The sequence below is a fragment of the Amia ocellicauda genome, chromosome 9 (assembly GCF_036373705.1).
Source record: "Amia ocellicauda isolate fAmiCal2 chromosome 9, fAmiCal2.hap1, whole genome shotgun sequence".
NCBI classification, from domain to species: Eukaryota; Metazoa; Chordata; class Actinopteri; order Amiiformes; family Amiidae; genus Amia; species Amia ocellicauda.
The window spans coordinates 17034594-17051940 of NC_089858.1; the positions used below are offsets into that span (position 1 = coordinate 17034594).

A 17347-nucleotide genomic window follows, 5' to 3' on the forward strand; every position below is an offset into this window, starting at 1 on the left:
ATTCTACAGGTGATTTATTATGCAGCTGGACACAGGTCTGGGTCTCCCATCATGCAGTAGGCTGACCCACTCCAGGGCTCGACATGCTGCCCAGCTGTTGTGTGCAAAGCCAACACCCCCCCCAACTGCTGGATATTGCATGCTTGTCATCTTTTACTGCAGACTTGGGCACCAGTTAAAACATGATTCTGTGCAGTGTAGTAAACCTAACCCCCTTCCACCTCACCGGCCGGTTGCGGACAGCTGGGAAAAGCTGAAATGGCTCTGACTGCTCAGCACTGGGAGTCTTGTTTCTTTTCCTGCTGTGCCTACCCCCCCCAACTCCCACTGCCACCACCTGCTGTTATATAAGCAGTTCTGAGACAAAGGAGGTGTTTCTGAGTAGCAGTGGGCGGCTCGGCAGAGATACCTGGCGTCGGTTTGATGTGCTAAAGAACTTGTAAAAAATTGATTAGTCTTGTTTGTCCTTGGAGATGTTTTCTTCACTCTCTCTCTCTTACACACACACACACAGACAACATGAAGTGAGGTGGTTTCAGCAGAGAATCTTCCCTTGGAAACAGCATAGGTACAGACAAAAATAAGATGTTGGTTTTCTGTTGTTTTTGGCCTGGCATGGCTCAGTCTGCACTCTGTGGCACACTGGGGGCCTCCTGTGACCCTGCCTTATCCTGCTGCAGCACTGCTCTGACCAATTCCAGAGTCATGACAGACCACCAGTGTTGGAACCACACCATTAACAGCTGTGGGCGCGTGTGGTGGAAAAAGCATGTGCATTTCAGGCTTGGCAAAGTGGTGCAGTGGGGGGCAGGGGGGTTTTGGCAGTGACAAACTGACTGACATACTTGGCTGTGGCCGGCCTGCGAGATGTCAAGAGTCCGGCCCTTCCCCAGAGTGGAACGGCAGTCAGACTTGCTTTAGCACAGCAGAGTCGAGCCATTACAATTTTGTTTTCTTTAATGAGCTGCAGTGCACCGGCCAGCTGGAGCAGGAGCAAGGAATTTTCAGCCGGTTACCTCATTCTGTGTTTAAAGTGCCTTTTAAAGCAGACCAGACCGTATTTGAAGTGTCTGCTTTTTTGCTTCTCTGCAATCTGTACGAGAGTCTGTCTGCCGCCCTCAGTAAACGGGGCATGGTTCAGCTGCTGGTGCTCTGGGGTAGAGGGAGTCTGGGCGGCCTGAACCCCAGCCCTGGTGGGCCCTGGTGTGCGAGGGGTTAACCCGGCTCCCTGTCTTACTGCTGAGGTGGCAGTTTATTGTCCTGTCGCCTCCACTTACCTCCCCGGTGAAACCCATCCGTCTGCAGGGCTGCCGGATCGATGGCCGCGCTGCACCGGGGGAGTAGCTGGACCTGCCCAATAAATTATCTTGAAGGGGAGCTGATGTCTGCAATTGAGATGAATGGAGTGGACTCTGGCTGGGAGGGCACAAGGGAAGACAGAGGTGGGGGAGAACTGTCTTTGATCAGGGAGAGATTCAAACTCACCCAATCTGTACTGCATCTGGAACATCTGTCTGGCCAGCTGTGTTCTCCCCTCTGTAGCATCAGGGCCACTCTGTTTTGTGTGTGTGGGGGGGTGTGTGAGTGCATAGAGTCATGTATGAGTCTGTACATCTTCTTTTGCGTTGGTGTGTTGCTTAGTGCGTGTGTGTGTTTCAGTGTTAGTGTCAGTGGGGGGAGGTTCCTTTCTTTCTTATGGTCCTGTTTATTACAGAAAATCTGAATCTGCTGTTGCTCTGTGACTGTGTTTAGGCCAGTACCCAGTGAGACGTAATTGTCGTGTGCGGAGGAGACCCCTCTTCCGCAGAGGGACGTCCTCCCATTACCACAGTGCTTTCACACGTACATAGCTAGCTTGGTACTTCAGTGACGCTCACTTAGCTGTGCATTTAGACAGCAGAACTAAAATGTCTTTTGTAAGTTCCTAGTAGCTGCAGAAACAAATACAAACCCAAAAGCGATGCCCAGAGTGAAAGCCATCGCCCAGCGTTCTGGGGTCCTCAGCAGGACGATGCGGGGCTGCACAGCTCCGACTCAGCACTGGCACATGGAGTTAAATCCTGGGCCGTGCGCTGGCAGGGCCGCTGTGCTGTGAATCAGTGCATCCCTGCTCACGCCATGCCAACCCCCGTGGGTTGAATGCACTGGTGTTAAAATGAATATGTGCTGCAAACTTTGCATGGACTTTGTTTGCCGTTTAAAAGCAAATATTTAAAGGCACACACCCTCTGGCACCCCTTCCCATAAATACCAGCGTTAATCTGCCGACCAGAGCTGGCAAAGTGAGCGGCGCTTGTGAGCACTGCAAGCCAGGCAGGGTTGTGCAGAGAAGGGGTTGCTCCAGACAGACCACTTCACATTGTGTGGGTTACATGAAGAATGCCAGGACTGCAAGAGGGCAGTGGGGACGGGCAGGGGCAGCTCTGTATGAAGCCCTGCATTATACAGCCTGAGTTATACAGGAGCTGAGGTGGTTATGGTGCTGCTGCAGCACAGCCTCCCCCTGTATGAGGGCAGGAGAGGAGGAAACCCAGAGGAGGGCCCGGCTGAGTGGAACATCTTCCATTGAAAAAATAAGTTCAAAAGTCACCATGGTAAGATTGTGCTGACTCTGCTGTTGCACTGATCCTCCCGCTGCTGTGCAGTTACAGCTCCGGTCCCGGTGGTGGTGCTGGGTTCTCACCCAGATACGCAGTGACAGGATGCTGACTCAACCCTCAGCATTGCGCACCAGCGGGTCAAAGGGTGCCACAGCGGCCGGGGGCCAGAGTTTGGTTAAAGAACGGCGCTTCTCTTGTGATTCAGTATCAAGCGACCCACTGCACTTTCCTGCATACAAATGCCAGGGCAAGTTAGCCAGGCCGTCACACACACACACACCAGTCGCAGCTTCCTGGACACTGCCGGCTTTACTCATAAAAGCCTCTCTTAGATGGAGGTGAAATTTGAGACCTTTTGCTCAGCGCTCACCCACAGTCCTGCTAGATACCAGAGGCTCTGTGAGCCTGGGGCGCTGGTGTTGTGAGCGGGGGGGTGGGGGCAGGGCTCTTAATCAGCACAGTGAGGGGATGTATTAAGTTGCAGGAGGTATTCATTAGCAGTGTGCTGAGCAGAAACTTGAACAGACAAGCCCCTGTACGGCAGCGAGATCTCACACACATTCTGCAGCACTGGCGCAGAACCTGCTTAGACAGTCACACTGAAGACAGTCTGCAGGGCTCTGGGAATACAGGATACACTATAGCAGGCAAATGGAGCACAGGATACAAGCACACACACGTACACACACACACCAAAAAACACACACCACATGAACGCAGAGAGAGACGCTGCAGTGCTGTATAGGAAAAGCTGCCGTAGAAAATCCACAGCCTACAGATGAGCCACTTTGGCCCAGTACTGGAGAAGCTTTAACGAGCATTTTCCAAGACAAGGGGCGGGCAATAATACAGCAGAGCTTTTGTAGCATTCCAGAAGAGCAATTGTAGCGCACGACAGAACAGCAGCTCGCAATGACGGGACAGATGGTGCTTTGTGGGCCCGGAGATGAGCGTGTCCACTCCGTCACAGAAGGAATGCTGCTACTAAGATAGCTGTTACGAAAATATATTTTTAATATGTGGTAGAAATATGTGATCCTTCCTTATATATATGCCTTTTTGCCTATATATGTTGAAATTGTATAGTAGCAATTAAACATATATTACACTGTAATAAACATACGGATTACAGACTAAAATATATTGAAAATACATATTCATATATTTTAAATGTTCAAGTCAGTGTTTGCCTGAGCAATACAGGTTTTGCCGTATGAGCTGCGCCTATATCCCGCCGCCATCAATTTAAATTGCACTGTTAAGGCTTTGGCTGCCTAATGCATAATGGGCGGGCTAGCAAGCCAGAAACGGGCACTTAGTGATGTGGAGGGGGCGAGTGACGTGGACAGAGGAGGGAGTTATTTAGATGTCTTTATTTTCCCTTTCCTTTCCATTGTTCTCCTCTCAAGTGTATACAGAGAGATTAATTGAGCTTGTAGCACAGGCAGGGGTGCTCACCAGGCTGTCGGTCGTCCCCCCGTCGTCCCCAGAGGGAAATACAGAAGTGGTCAGCCTCTCAACCGCCACCCCTGTCAAGACTGTTAAGACTGTCAGCCGGCTCCCCAGCTCCAGGCCCCTGTGACTCAATGTAGCCTGCTCTCTGCGAGCCTCCTGTTTTTGCAGCTTCCACTTCATATTGAAGTTTAGCTGTCAGGATTGAAACTGACAGGGAGTCAGAAACAAGTACCGCAATCCCCCTCTCTTCTCTTTGAGTTCACACATTGGAAAACAAATCTAAACAAAAGAGTCCATCAGCTCTTCCTTTGAACACCTTTGTTTTGAACTGTTGTTTGTGTGAGTTTTGTGTGAATCCTGTAGAGGTCAGGTGTCAGGGCTGTGGCACTGGAAGCAGGCCCTGATACTGTCCAATCATCAATCACAGTGCCACTGCCTCTCGACTGTGCCCCATAATCAATAATCAGTAACACCCTGTTCTCAGCATGACACAGATACAGGATACTGATATATCACACTCAAGGGCACGAGGTCAGCTCCTCACATATAAATCAGTGCCAAAGAGTTTTGAGTGCTGCATGTTCCAAAAAAAACTAAAGAAAAAAGAAAGTAACCGTATTATATATATTATCCCTTTAAAAGCAACTGTACTAGCAGCACTGCAAGCTGGAAAGGGGCAGTGATGGCAGCCACAGCTCTGCTTTTAGAAAAATGTAAGCACGTGTCCCTGTGCGACCCGGGTTTGACCATTACTACACAGAGCTTAAACATTTAATCCATTAAACAGTTGGTCAATCAGATTAGCTCACATCCTGCCTCTCTATTGAAAACCATTTACGTTCATTAAATTCACCCTCACAACTCTCCCTGGGGATGTGTGTGTGTGTGTGTGTGCATGCGTGTGTGTTAGTGTGTGTATGTGCGTGCGTGCATGTGTATGTGCGTGCGTGTGTGTGTGCGCGTGTGTGTGCGCGTGTGTGTGCGCGTGCGTGTGTGTGTGCGTGTGTGTGTGTGTTAGTGTGTGTGCGTGTGTATGTGCGTGGGTGCGTGTGTGTGTGTTAGTGTGTGTGTGTGTTAGTGTGTGTATGTGCGTGCGTGTGTATGTGCATGGGTGCGTGTGTGTGTGTGTTAGTGTGTGTGTGTGTTAGTGTGTGTATGTGCGTGCGTGTGTATGTGCATGGGTGCGTGTGTGTGTGTGTGTGTGTGTGTGTTAGTGTGTGTGTGTGTTAGTGTGTGTATGTGCGTGCGTGTGTATGTGCATGGGTGCGTGTGTGTGTGTGTGTGTGTGTGTGTGTTAGTGTGTTAGTGTGTGTGTGTGTGTTAGTGTGTGTATGTGCGTGCGTGCGTGTGTGTGTGTGTGTGTGTGTGTGTCCAGTCTCGTCTCAAGGGGGTGAGAATCCACACGGCAGTGGGGATCAGTGATGTTGTGTTTCCAGGGGAACAGACTCCTACCCCCCTCTTCCCTGCCCTAGCAGCAGCCGTCTCCCAGCGGACTCTCAACAGCCATGTGCAGCCAGCGGGGTAAATTACACAGCTGCTCCAGCACAGGGGGGGGTAAGAGGGTAGGAGAGTAGGAAACAGGGGATCCTCAATTGCAGCTACAAGCAAGGGGTGTGGCAGAGGACAATGGAATGTTTATTCATTCAAAAGCCCTGCCGGAATGCGATTCTTAGTTCCGGTTCTAGATCGACAGCCCTTTTGATCTATGGCAGTTCTGAATTCGAGGAAAGCCTGCATTGTTAGCAGTGTCCAGCCCTCACCCTCCCTCTCTCTGAGACAGCTGCCCCCCCCCCATCCCCTTCCTGGCCAGCAGCTCTGTCTCCTCTAGTTGCTGTGTCAGGAGCATATGCTGCTTGAAAGGTAGAACACCTCTCACCAGGAATCACAGAGTACACATCAATCTCAGCTGTCGCTGTGGAGACGGTGGCTGAGTGAGCCTTTGTCTGGACGTGTCTGTATCAGTGTCAGTATCGGTCTGTGTGCGTGTGTGCGTGTGTCTCGAGGTGTGTATCTGTGTGTGTGTGTGTCTCAGGTGTGTATCGTTCTGTGTGTGTTTAACTGTCAGTGTCACTGGAATGTTTGGTGTCTCAGGGGGAAGTGTGTCAGTGTGTGGCTTTCCATGACTCTGCGTGCTCTGCTCTCATTCTCTGCCTCTGGTATACACATGCCTTGGTAGTTGAAAAACACAAACATGTTGGCTGTAAATAAAAATAAAAATCTAATTTAAAATTAATTTTGTCTAACTGCACACACGCACATTAGGTGTGCACACCCAAGCCTGTAATCACTGCCTGGCTCCTGTCAGCTGTGCTGCAGCCGTTCGGCGACCATCCGCATCAGGACAGCTGTACTGCAATGCTGCCTGGTACACACAGAACAGTGCAGTATAGAGCTGTACAGTACAGTACACTCCAGTATAGCACTGTATAACAGTATAGTATTTACTGTTCAAAGAAAGTGAGTGAGTGTGAGTGTTGGAGTGAGGGTTCCAGGGTTGAGGGGTGATGTGTGCAGCCAGTGCAGTTGTCTCAGCTCTGGTGTAATCGCAGGAGTGAGCGCAAGTGTGCACTGCAGTTACTGTTTCGCTATGAGCAGTGAGCAGCACAGACCCAACTCAAACAGAAGAAACCCTGCTGCCCCCCAGACTGCACAGGGCCTTGGAGCAGCAGGAGGGAGGCGGGGGTTGGGGGGTGGGGGGCAGCAGTAAAGACGCCCCCCTAGCACTTAGCAAGCTGCTAGTGTCAAAAAAACATCTCCACTGGTCTCTTTGCTGCGCACACCAAACAGTAGGTCTCAGCAGAGAGGGGCAGTTCAGTGCAGATCAGCCCAGCCATTCAGATGGTTTAAAATATTGAGTATATGTCTGTGTCACTAATCAAAATTTTAACCAACAAATCAGCTTCCATTTAAAATGTGAGATACTCGCCATGTGTAAAGTGCTTGGCCACAGTCATTACTGTGAGTGCGAGGGCCCATGCTTGGCGGTTGGCACCAAAACATTTGGTTGCAAGAGGCACTGTGGTGCTCTGAGCAGGGTCTGGTCAGGAGCCACGTGTTCCCCTCAGTGCAGGAGCTCAGGAATGTTCTAGAAAGAGTGAGGTGGTGGATTGTGAGACAGGAAAGAGAGAGAGAGAGAGAGAGAGAGAGAGAGAGGATTACAGGCCTGAACACTTCTTGCAGTGCTGTGTGCGGATGGCAGGCTGCCAGGCTGGGCTGTGTGAAGCACTGGTGCCTTGTCCAGGCTGAGCACTGCGCCCCCGCACTGAGACAGCACAACTCACACAGTCATCGCCAGCCTGCCACACTCACACACACACACACAGCAAACACCAGCCTGCCAACCTCACTCACACAATCATGCATGCACTCACATACTCACCCACTCACGGTGTGTCCATGTGTGTGGTGTGGGCTCTCTGTGCTGCTCTGCAGTACGTCGAGGGCTAACCTTATTATTAGTGCAAGGAGAGTGGGAGTGGAGGCCTGCTGGCTAATCACCGCTATTTCCCCACCCCTTCACCCTGGGGGTCAGAGTCTCCAGGGCTGGGGAGAGGACAGAGAGGAGCATAGTGCAGTTAACAGTGCAGTTACACTATGCACGTCTTCGTCCTGTGACACTTCATCATCAACATCAGAGCTCTGAAGCACCTGCCCCCAAGCACACTCCTGCCCCACACACCTACCCCTGAGTACACACAAGCCCCCACTCCAGAACCTGCCCTCGAGTACACACCAGCCCCTCCACTCAAACCAGCCCCACACACCAGATCCTGCTCTTGCAGCTGTGGCTCAGAGGAGCACACCCGGGACGTTCTACGTTTCTTCCATTCCCTCTGTCTCCCCAACAGGAAACCGGGGAGTGACTGTGTGGATGTTTCTCGCGGGGATGAATTACTGTACTCACAAGTGGGGGGATAAAATAAAAAGCTAGATTTTTAAAGAACAAAGCAAAGACAGAGGGCACAATGGGGGGCACAGAGGAGAGGAGATGAGGTCACTGGATTCATCCACATGTTTGCTCCAGCACTATGAGAGCCCCATCAGAGGTTTCACTGAGAGAGGCAAGACGACAACAGAAAAGCATAATACCGGCCAATACTGGCTCAAGCCTGGACTATGTCTGTGTCTCACTGCAGACATTGTAGGAGCACACTAATAATTATACTACTAATTAATACAAATAATAATAATAACTATCATCCTGCAGACTAATAATAGTGGAATATTAATAAAATACCAACATTCAGAAACCTCTACAGTTGCTCTACAGATTCTGTCCTGCAGCTTAAGATTCCACATGTACAGAAGCAGCCCAGTTTGTACCGACATTAAACCACATCAAAAAGAAAGCAATTGATCACAAATGGCTTTATTTACAAATATATTAAAATTAAATAATCCCAAACCCATTTACCCCACGGCTGCACAAATCCCATGTGTGAACTCATTAAAGTGTACATTTTTTAAATCATGTCAACGACGCAGCAAGACAAAATGCCAGTTTGCGTGCTGCCTTTAAAACAAATAGACAAATAAGAAAATAAAATGAAAAATCAGCAAAATCCATCCTCCATAATTTGAATATCAAACAAACAGCTTGGCAACTGCAATGGGGAAATGTTTACTTGGCAATAATCATTAATCTCTGTGCTGCCCACCCCTCCCCTCCCCTCCCCTCCCCTCCCATCCCCTCCCTCCACCCCTCTCTGTTTCAGCCCAGGCAGTGAGCTAGAGTTAAGCAGAACCAGAGCTACACCGGGAACCAACAGCGTACCCAAGACAGACGGGCAGGCAGGCAGGCAGAGAGACAGAGAGGTGTGTGTGCTAGGCCTGTCAGCTGCGGAGGGCAAGGGATCCTGTGACACTCATTACTCACAACGCAGGACAGAGGAAGGAAGAGGGGGGGGGGGGGGGTGCAGCGCACACAGACAGCAGAGGAGGATCCTGTCACTTCCCCCCCAACAATCAGATTGGCAGACACTGTCCTGTGCGGTGCTGTGGAGAGAGTGGCAGCGGGGGAGCAGCCGTCTCTGTCAGGGCTCAGGGAGACGGAAGTGTGGGTGTCGCAGGGCTGGCATCAGAGCTGGGGCAGTGTGCGCCCAGGGCAGACAGCTGCGGGAGGCCAGGCGTGGGCACCGGGGCATGCAGGCACAGCCTCAGCCTCCTTGGTCCCACACTGAGTCCGTCTGGCCTGACTGCCCACCACGAGCTGCCATGACAGGGAGAGAGCACACACAGGAGTAGGATCTGAGCAAACGCACGGTCACGGACATGGAACCAGGGCATGACCAGCCTTGCACTTCGTCTAAGGACTGCCTCCCTGGGACCGCGAGACAGCCGCCCACTCATCCTCTGCCCGGCTGCACTGTGCTGTAGCTGCGACCGTTTGCCTTTTTTATTTCATTATTATTAATTCATTTATTTATTTCTTACTGATTTTTTTTTTCTGGAAGAAAGATGACGACTGAAAAATAATCTCAACAGTTGTCAGACTTAGTGGTTCGGAAGGGAGGGAGGAGGAGGAGCAGGAGGAGGAGGGAGGAAGAAAGGGGCGGTGAGATGGAACCAGTAACTTTTGCACTCGAGCCCCTGAGCGGCAGAACTGTTTCCCACTTGTAGGTGGAGCGCTCTCCTGTTTGCTTGGGACTCGACCAAACAGGTTAGGCTGCATCAGTATGTGGAATACAGTGTTCAGACACCCTGTGTGAGAGTACAGAGGCCTGCAGCACACAGGAAGTTACTGTGCAGTTCAACAGACTCTCCACACTACAGGACTGGGACGCAACTGTGTCTGTTCGTGTTTTTGTTTGTCACAGGGAGAGAGAACTCTGATCACAGGGTGAAGAGCCAATAGGAGGGCTGCATGATTACAGTGCGATTGTAAGCAGCCAATCAGTGTGCAGTGTGCGCTGCAGAACTGTGTCATAGCCGTTTGGCTACAGTCTCCACGTTGTGGACAGAGGCTGTTGTGGCCGGGGGGCTGGCAGGAGCCGGCGAATGGGACTGTGGCGGCCACGGCCAGTCACTGAAGCAGCAACGTGAGAGGGGAGGGTGGTGGTGGTGGTGGTGGTGGGGTGCGGGCGGGGTCAGAAGTCAGACAGTGGGTGGGGTCAGGAGATCATTGGAGCTGAGGCCTGCTTGGGGTGGAGGGGTGGAGCGGGCCAGCCGGGGGGGGGCAGGTATGCGGTGCTCGCTGCGCATCTGGGTGCTGCTGGGGTCGCTGGCTCTGCTCTTCCTCACCTCGCTGCTCTTCTCCCTCTCGCTGCGGGGGGGCGCCGGCCTGCCCTACCTGGACCCCCCCGGCTGGGAAGACACCCACAGGGTCAAACTGGTGCCAAGTTACACTGGCATCCACCGGCTGGAGCCCCCAGGCAGCACCGTGCTGAAGACCTGCGCCTGCCGCCGCTGTGTGGGCGACCCGGGGCTGTCTAACTGGTTCGACGAGAACTACGACCCTGAAATCTCGCCTGTGTGGACCCGTGAGAACGTGCAGCTGCCGGCCGACGTCTACTACTGGTGGGTGGTAAGTGGGCCCAGCTGTTCCTACACCTCCCTACACCACCTCTCCTCTGTCCTCTGCCCTCACGTCTGTTCTCCTCTGCTCCCCTCATCTCTGTTCTCCTCTCCTCTCCTCTCCTCTGTTCTCTTTTTTTTCCAAACCTCCAGCAGTTGAAGTGCAGAGAGTTTTCCTTCCCCTCTGCACGCAGGGCTGCAGAAAGCCTGAGCGAGACTGAAGCTTCCTGGCAAAGGCATCCACGGAACATTCTGATCCCTCCTGAGGATATAACCAAATATTTTAACAGCAATGATGCCGGTAATTGGCAGTTAATATGGATAGAGAGAGGTGTATGTATCGTTCCCTTGGATATTATCACTGGTCTGGAATGGTATCGGATACACAGTGAGCCACTGAGGGGGGAGGCAATAAAACAGGCCAAGTGACAGCAGACAAGAGCTCCAGCACTGCAGGCAATCAGTGCGGCCTTACTGTCCTGCTCTCTTGGGCTCCGTCTGTCTCCATTCTGATCTCTCCCTCTCCCCGGCTCTCTGTACACCAGTCTATGATTGCCCCTCTCTCCCTCTCTCCCTCTCTCTCTCTCTCTCCAGATGCTGCAGCCCCAGTTCAAGCCCCACAATGTGCAGCAGGTCCTGACCCGGCTGTTCCAGGTGATCCCGGGTCAGAGCCCCTATGGCTCCTGGGACCCGTCTCGCTGCCAGCGTTGCGCCGTGGTGGGCAACTCGGGCAACCTGCGGGGCGCCAGCTACGGGCCCTTGATTGACGGGCACAATTTCATCATGAGGTGAGGTGCTGGTTCAGAGACAAGGCAGAAGGCTAGAGGAAGTGGCGCTGCACAGAGACAGTATTCATCACATAACACAGGGCACACCCGCCCAAACAGCCCACATCCCGAAAACAGGTGAATGCTGTGAGCAGGGCCTCAAGAGATCATCTGAAACGTAATTGTTTAATCAGATTGCAGAGCAGAAGTGTCAGCGCTTGATTTCCATTCTGCTGCAACACACTGCAGATATCAGGACGCCTTTTTATATTTCTTTCTGCATCAGTTACAATCGTTGAAATGGCTGATCAGACTCAGCTGATGGTTTGGAGTCAGAGCAAGAGCATTTGTTTTCTCTTTAGTATGGAAGAAATCTTTTTAAGAATTTGTAAGAAGTGCCTGTTCCCTTGTTTGTTTCTTTGTTTGTTATTTTAAATATTAGGCCCACTGCTCTTGTGGATTTTTGTTACACACAAACATGTTACATACGTGATTGAGTGTGTGTGTGTGTATGTGTGTGTGTATGAGAAAGAGAGACTCTGGGAGTGCATCTGGGAGTGTGGATCACAACTGTGTTGTTTGTGACGTATGGGGGAGCTACACACAGCACCCGCCCACACTGCTGCTGCACAGCCACTGCATGAGCTCTGACGTCTGTGTCCCTGTCCGTCCCTGTGTGTCTCTGCCTCCCCACAGGATTAACCTGGCGCCCACGCTGGGCTACGAGGAGGACGCGGGCAGCCGCACCACGCACCACTTCATGTATCCCGAGAGCGCCAAGAACCTGCCCACCAACGTCAGCTTCGTCCTGGTGCCCTTTAAGACCCTGGACCTGCTGTGGATCACCAGTGCCCTCTCCACCGGACAGATTCGCTTGTGAGGACACACAGCTGCACACACGCACACACACTCACAAACAAACACACATGTACACACACACACACACACACACACAATAAGATCAATACAGTACAGCACTCTACTGGCTTTGTACCAAAGGACAGTCACACAGCACAAACTGTGACCCCAGAGCATACTGACCTTGGAGCCATTGCATATACAACAGCAAACAAAACTAAATAAAACTAAGTGTTTCAGTACTAGACATAAACAACTAGTAGCTGTGCTCTCGTATTGCAATCAGTATCCAGCCAGACTGCATTTGAACTCAAAAAAGGAAATTCAACTGCCTGATGCACAGATAAAGCAAACTCAAAAACCCATCACCAGCAGTGAGAAGCAGCAGCAGAAAGGGGAAGCTAACCTGCTCCAAGTCTCTCAGCACTAGCAACATCCACAGCGAGTCTCACAGGTCAAAAGGCACTGCTGTGTTCTTCCCTCCTGTCCCCCTCCCTGACCCCATGTTGACCTGCATTTCCCACAAGGCAGCGGATTAGCTGGAAGCCCTGTCCCTGGAAAGAAATCAGTGAAAAGAGTTGAAAATCAGGAAGTAAACGAGACCATCTGACTATAAGAAATTTGAGACTCGACAGCCACTGGGAACAGGCCTGCGTGTGAAGGGGCAGATCTGCCAGTGTGCAGCACACATGATGCTGACACATGACGCTGGTTTGTCTGCCTAGACTAACATTGTCTCCAACCTCTCTCTCTCTGCAGCACCTACGCCCCAGTGAAGCAATTTCTTCGTGTAGACAAGGACAAGGTAACCCCAGACCCCAGTGAGTGAGTCAGTGTGTCAGTGAGTCAGTGTGTCAGTGAGTCAGTCTGTCACAGTGTGCCTCTCTGTGCTGTGCCCTGTCCAGGTGCAGATCTATAACCCTGCCTTCTTCAAGTACATCCATGACCGATGGACCCGCCACCACGGCCGCTATCCCTCCACTGGCATGCTGGTGCTGTTCTTCGCTCTGCACGTCTGTGATGAGGTGAGCCCCCCCCCCCCCCTCTCTCTCTCTCTCTCTCTCTCTCTCTCTCTCTCTCTCTCTCTCTCCCCCTCCCCCGTCTCACCATGCTCTGTGGGCCTGTGTGTCTGCAGGTGAACGTGTTTGGCTTCGGCGCTGACAGCCGGGGAAACTGGCACCACTACTGGGAGCAGAACCGCTATGCTGGCGAGTTTCGCAAGACGGGGGTCCACGACGCCGACTACGAGGCCCAGATCATCAGCTCCCTGGCCAAGGCTGGCAAGATCACCGTGTTCCCTGGGAAGTGAGGCTGGGGAGAGGCAGACGGGGAGTGGGAGGACAGGAGGAAGCTGTCGCCCTCCAGCCCAGATCTCAGCTCGCTCATTCCCGCACACTCTGACAGAGCCACTGCCCCACCCAGGTCCTTCCCTGTCTCTGTGGGAGGCCTGGGGAGCGGCAGGACAGGGTCTCCCCCCTACCTCTACCGCCTGCCTCTCCTCCTCCCACTCTGGGCGTGAGGAATAATGTGCCAGCTTGACAGAGAGTGTCACGTGCGCTGGGTCACTGGTACTGGAGTCCCTGCTGCTGCTGCTGCTGCTGCTTTGCATGGCCTTCCCCCCTCATCAGAGTGAAGGCCTGCCGCGCCCCCCCTCAGAGCCTCGGCTTTCTCAACGCTGGAGCTTTGCTCACTTGCCCATGACTACTGGACTGCCTGCACCATCTGGACTGAGTGACTGGCTGGGCTCCAGCATCCCTTGGGTCCAGTCTGTACTGATAAATACTCCAAAGGAGGGGACACACACACCGATCCCTCCAATCCGGCCCAGTCTGTGCGGCCAATGAACTCTCTGAGGTTCCCCAGGGGGAGCAGCCAATAGCAACACAGTGCTCCTCCCTCTGTGGGCCGCGGTGGCTGCAGCAGCCTCTCCAGGTACGAGAACCCCCACTAGGTCCAGCGCAAAATGCCGCCACCAAGCACAGACACTAGGGGGAGCCCGACCACACTCGCTCTTTTCCAGTAGGTGTCTCTATGTGTGTGTCCGTCACGTGTCAAAGTTGGCTTTTACAGAGCTGTATTTCGTCACGGTAGTCAGGGTGCTGTTATTGCATTCTTTCTTTTATCATTTCTTACTCTTTTTTTTTTTTCACTCATCATGGGTGGCTCAATACAATGCACCACCCTCTGCCACTCTCTGACCAGTAGAGCCACACAGAGCAGTGGAGTGGGAGGGATGCCAGAGGCCACTGTAGCTCAGCAGGTTTTCCTCCCCTTACAGTGGGTACTGACCACTGCAGTGATTATGCCACAGCACGCCTGTCATGGGCCCCAAAACAAACACTGCTGCTACCAGACAGTTCGGGAATTACACGTCTGCAGGTACTGCGGCTGATCGGCTACAGTAGCTGGGCATGCCAGGGCTCACTTTTACCCTGTCTGGACTGATCATGTGCTCCCCCTACTGGCTGTCAAGAAAGCAGCAACGGAGGGGGAAAAAGAAGGGGGATATCCTTTCCCCCACTTCTCAGTATCAGTTTGTTCAGTGTTATTATTTAAGGAGTGTTTTTAATTTCGCTTCTGATTTTGTATTTCTCCGGTATCCACGTTAGAACGTCCCTACCGGGAATCCCGACGCCCTGTCACCCATCAGGAGAATGCTAGGATGCTCGGTACGGTTCCGTTTTCCTGAGGCAGCCGAGAGAGGTGCTGGGGTGTCACTGAACACTGCACTGCTGCTGCGAGGCTCTTGAACGCTCTGTCCAGCCCCGCGTCAGACGTACAGCCAGCACTCACAGGGCTTGTCTCATTGTACATCACTGTAGCCGGATGATGTGTTTATTGTTACCGCTGTATTTTGTATTCCTCGCTCTCTGACTCTGCATGGTTTCAGGGGAGTGTCCTGTCTTGAGCAGTGGGGATTCCTTTAGCCTATGCGTGCATATATGCGTGTGTGTGTGTTTATGTGTGTGTGACTATAGGACTGCCCACAGCCAGGGTGTGACAGGTGTGATTATACTGTGGTAATATTATTTGTCTCTCTGGGGCAAACATAAATAAATAAATAAATACATACATACATACATACATACATACATACATACATACAGAGCTAGCTTCCTTAACAGATCCGTGGGAGACTGTACAGACAAAGTGTGTGTGTGAGTGTGTGCGCGTATCTTCATAGTTTTGCTTTGACAGTTCTACATTCAGCTCAGATCCTGTCCTCTCGGGGCCTGAGAATTTCATGACAAGTTCCTTGAGTGCCTTTGACTATATGGCTACTGATCTCCACACGCTGACGCCCAGCCCACATCCACAACACCACACCCCACATCCCACACACACATGAACCCCCACCCCACTCCTCTGGCTGACACACACACACACACACACACACTGCCTGCCAATGTTTTGCCTCTGGCCTTGTGAGTGTTTATTTTTATTCAGTGATATCATCACCTCAGTAGTGCTCTCTGCTGCTACATTTAAATTCTTCTTCTTCTGGACCAGAAATGATGGACTGGAGGCTTAATTATCTATATCAGGGGCATATCACTGCATGGCTGAGTGGCATTATATCATTAGCACCTCTACAGGCTGTGTTTCTGTAGCTGCTCTGGCTGTAAACTGCCCTCGTCCCTGCAGGCCCGTATGTACACACACACAGGCCTGCATAGTTCAAGTCCAGAGATTGATGTTTTGGGGGACAGTGGGAGGGAGGACTTGAATCTTGCTTGGGTCTGGCATGGACATGTGCTGCTGCAACACTGTGCATCTGGACCGGATCCCTGCTCGAGTGCCCACCCTGCTCCTCTCCACCCCAGAAGCAGACCTTGCCCTGGGGGCCCTGGAGGGAGCTTTGAGAGTGGAGAGAGGAGGGATCCGGGCAGGGAAAGTTCTGTGTTAGTTAGTTTCCTGGCAGTCTTACCTGCAGAAGTGTTTTATTACCCATCACCACTCTGTGCCCTTAAACACCAAACACCGGAAATCTATCAATATATATAATTTTGTTATGTTGGATTTTATTGCAGCTTGTCCTGCCTGCCTGCCTGCAGCTTCCCATACTGGGGACACGGGATCAGAGATGCCTGGGTCACCCCGGGTTCCTGTCCCTTGCAGCACAGATATCATTACACATGCACTGGGAATGCAGAGAGTGAACAATTTAGAAAACCATAGCTATAACCACCTGAATACTTAAAAGTTATAATAATAAAATACGTAAAATGTGCTTGAACCCTCTGATATTAAATCTGCAGCAGCTTTCTCAGATGCTACACAGAGAAAGAAAACTCAACCCCTTTTTCCTTATTAAAGATGTGCAATAATTCACCAAAGAGTATTATTTGCTTTCCCTTAAACGATGATGCTGCAATGTTGGCATCCGCTGCGGGCTGCATGTACAGCGGGATTTCTGCTGGACCAGTGTTTTCCGACCCCCCCCCACGTCACCCTCTCCGGAGGATAAGTTACTCACAACCCCCATCCACCTCAGGATGGCACCGCAACTGAAAACTCGTCTGGCCAAACCGACGTTTTGTAACACACTGGTACGCCACAAGCTCCAGACATGTGAAAGTCAAATCAACCGGCCAAACGACAAGTAACACAGGTTTCAGGCCAACCCAGGGTTGGGACCTTCGCAGCAGGACAGTGCGCAGGGGAGATGGGATGGCCATGCAGGCCATTCTCCTTCAGGTCCTCCTGAGCAGAGCGGTACAGCATGGACAAGAAACCTTTCCGAACCCATTGGTCACAAGCTATACACTCGTGCAAATACACGCGTGTACCGACAGAACCGACGGGACATATCCTCACAATATGACTTGATTTCAGTTACTACCACTATTACGATCATTATTATTATTATTATTACTACAACTGTATTTTCTCGTTTTATAACCAAGACTCTGTGCTATAAAGGACTGTTTTTATCTCATGCTACTATAAAAACAAAATAAATAAATCAATGATTAACTTGTTCAGTTTTTTTTTTAACCACTGTAAATGTGCTCAGCCTTGTACGTTGCATTTACCATGGAGATCTGGCTGTCTTTATATGAGATTTCCACTTGCTTTAGCTGTACCTGTGCTGTGCCATGCCCTTATCAGTGTGTAACTCTTTAATAAGGGGACTGTCCTCTTCAGTCCACT

General features: G+C 51.5%; 1 protein-coding gene across 1 annotated transcript; it reads left to right on the plus strand.

Moving 5' to 3' along the window:
* The first annotated feature begins 10159 nt into the window (after positions 1 to 10159).
* On the plus strand, positions 10160 to 17191 carry st3gal2 (ST3 beta-galactoside alpha-2,3-sialyltransferase 2). The gene is made up of 6 exons (XM_066713497.1): positions 10160 to 10578; positions 11163 to 11356; positions 12032 to 12211; positions 12953 to 12998; positions 13099 to 13218; positions 13329 to 17191. Exons 1-6 carry the CDS (start codon positions 10237 to 10239, stop codon positions 13500 to 13502), a joined length of 1056 nt encoding a protein of 351 aa, XP_066569594.1. The 5' UTR covers positions 10160 to 10236; the 3' UTR covers positions 13503 to 17191.
* The last annotated feature ends 156 nt before the right edge of the window (positions 17192 to 17347 follow it).

What these genes read in the sequence shown, in the direction of transcription:
- st3gal2 (XM_066713497.1), top strand. Translation starts at nt 10,237, where the DNA reads ATGCGGTGCTCGCTGCGCATCTGGGTGCTGCTGGGGTCGCTGGCTCTG. An exon ending in GGGCACAATTTCATCATGAG is followed by an intron (nt 11,357 to 12,031) that starts GTGAGGTGCTGG and finishes GCCTCCCCACAG; the next exon opens with GATTAACCTGGCGCCCACGC. An exon ending in TTCGTGTAGACAAGGACAAG is followed by an intron (nt 12,999 to 13,098) that starts GTAACCCCAGAC and finishes TGCCCTGTCCAG; the next exon opens with GTGCAGATCTATAACCCTGC.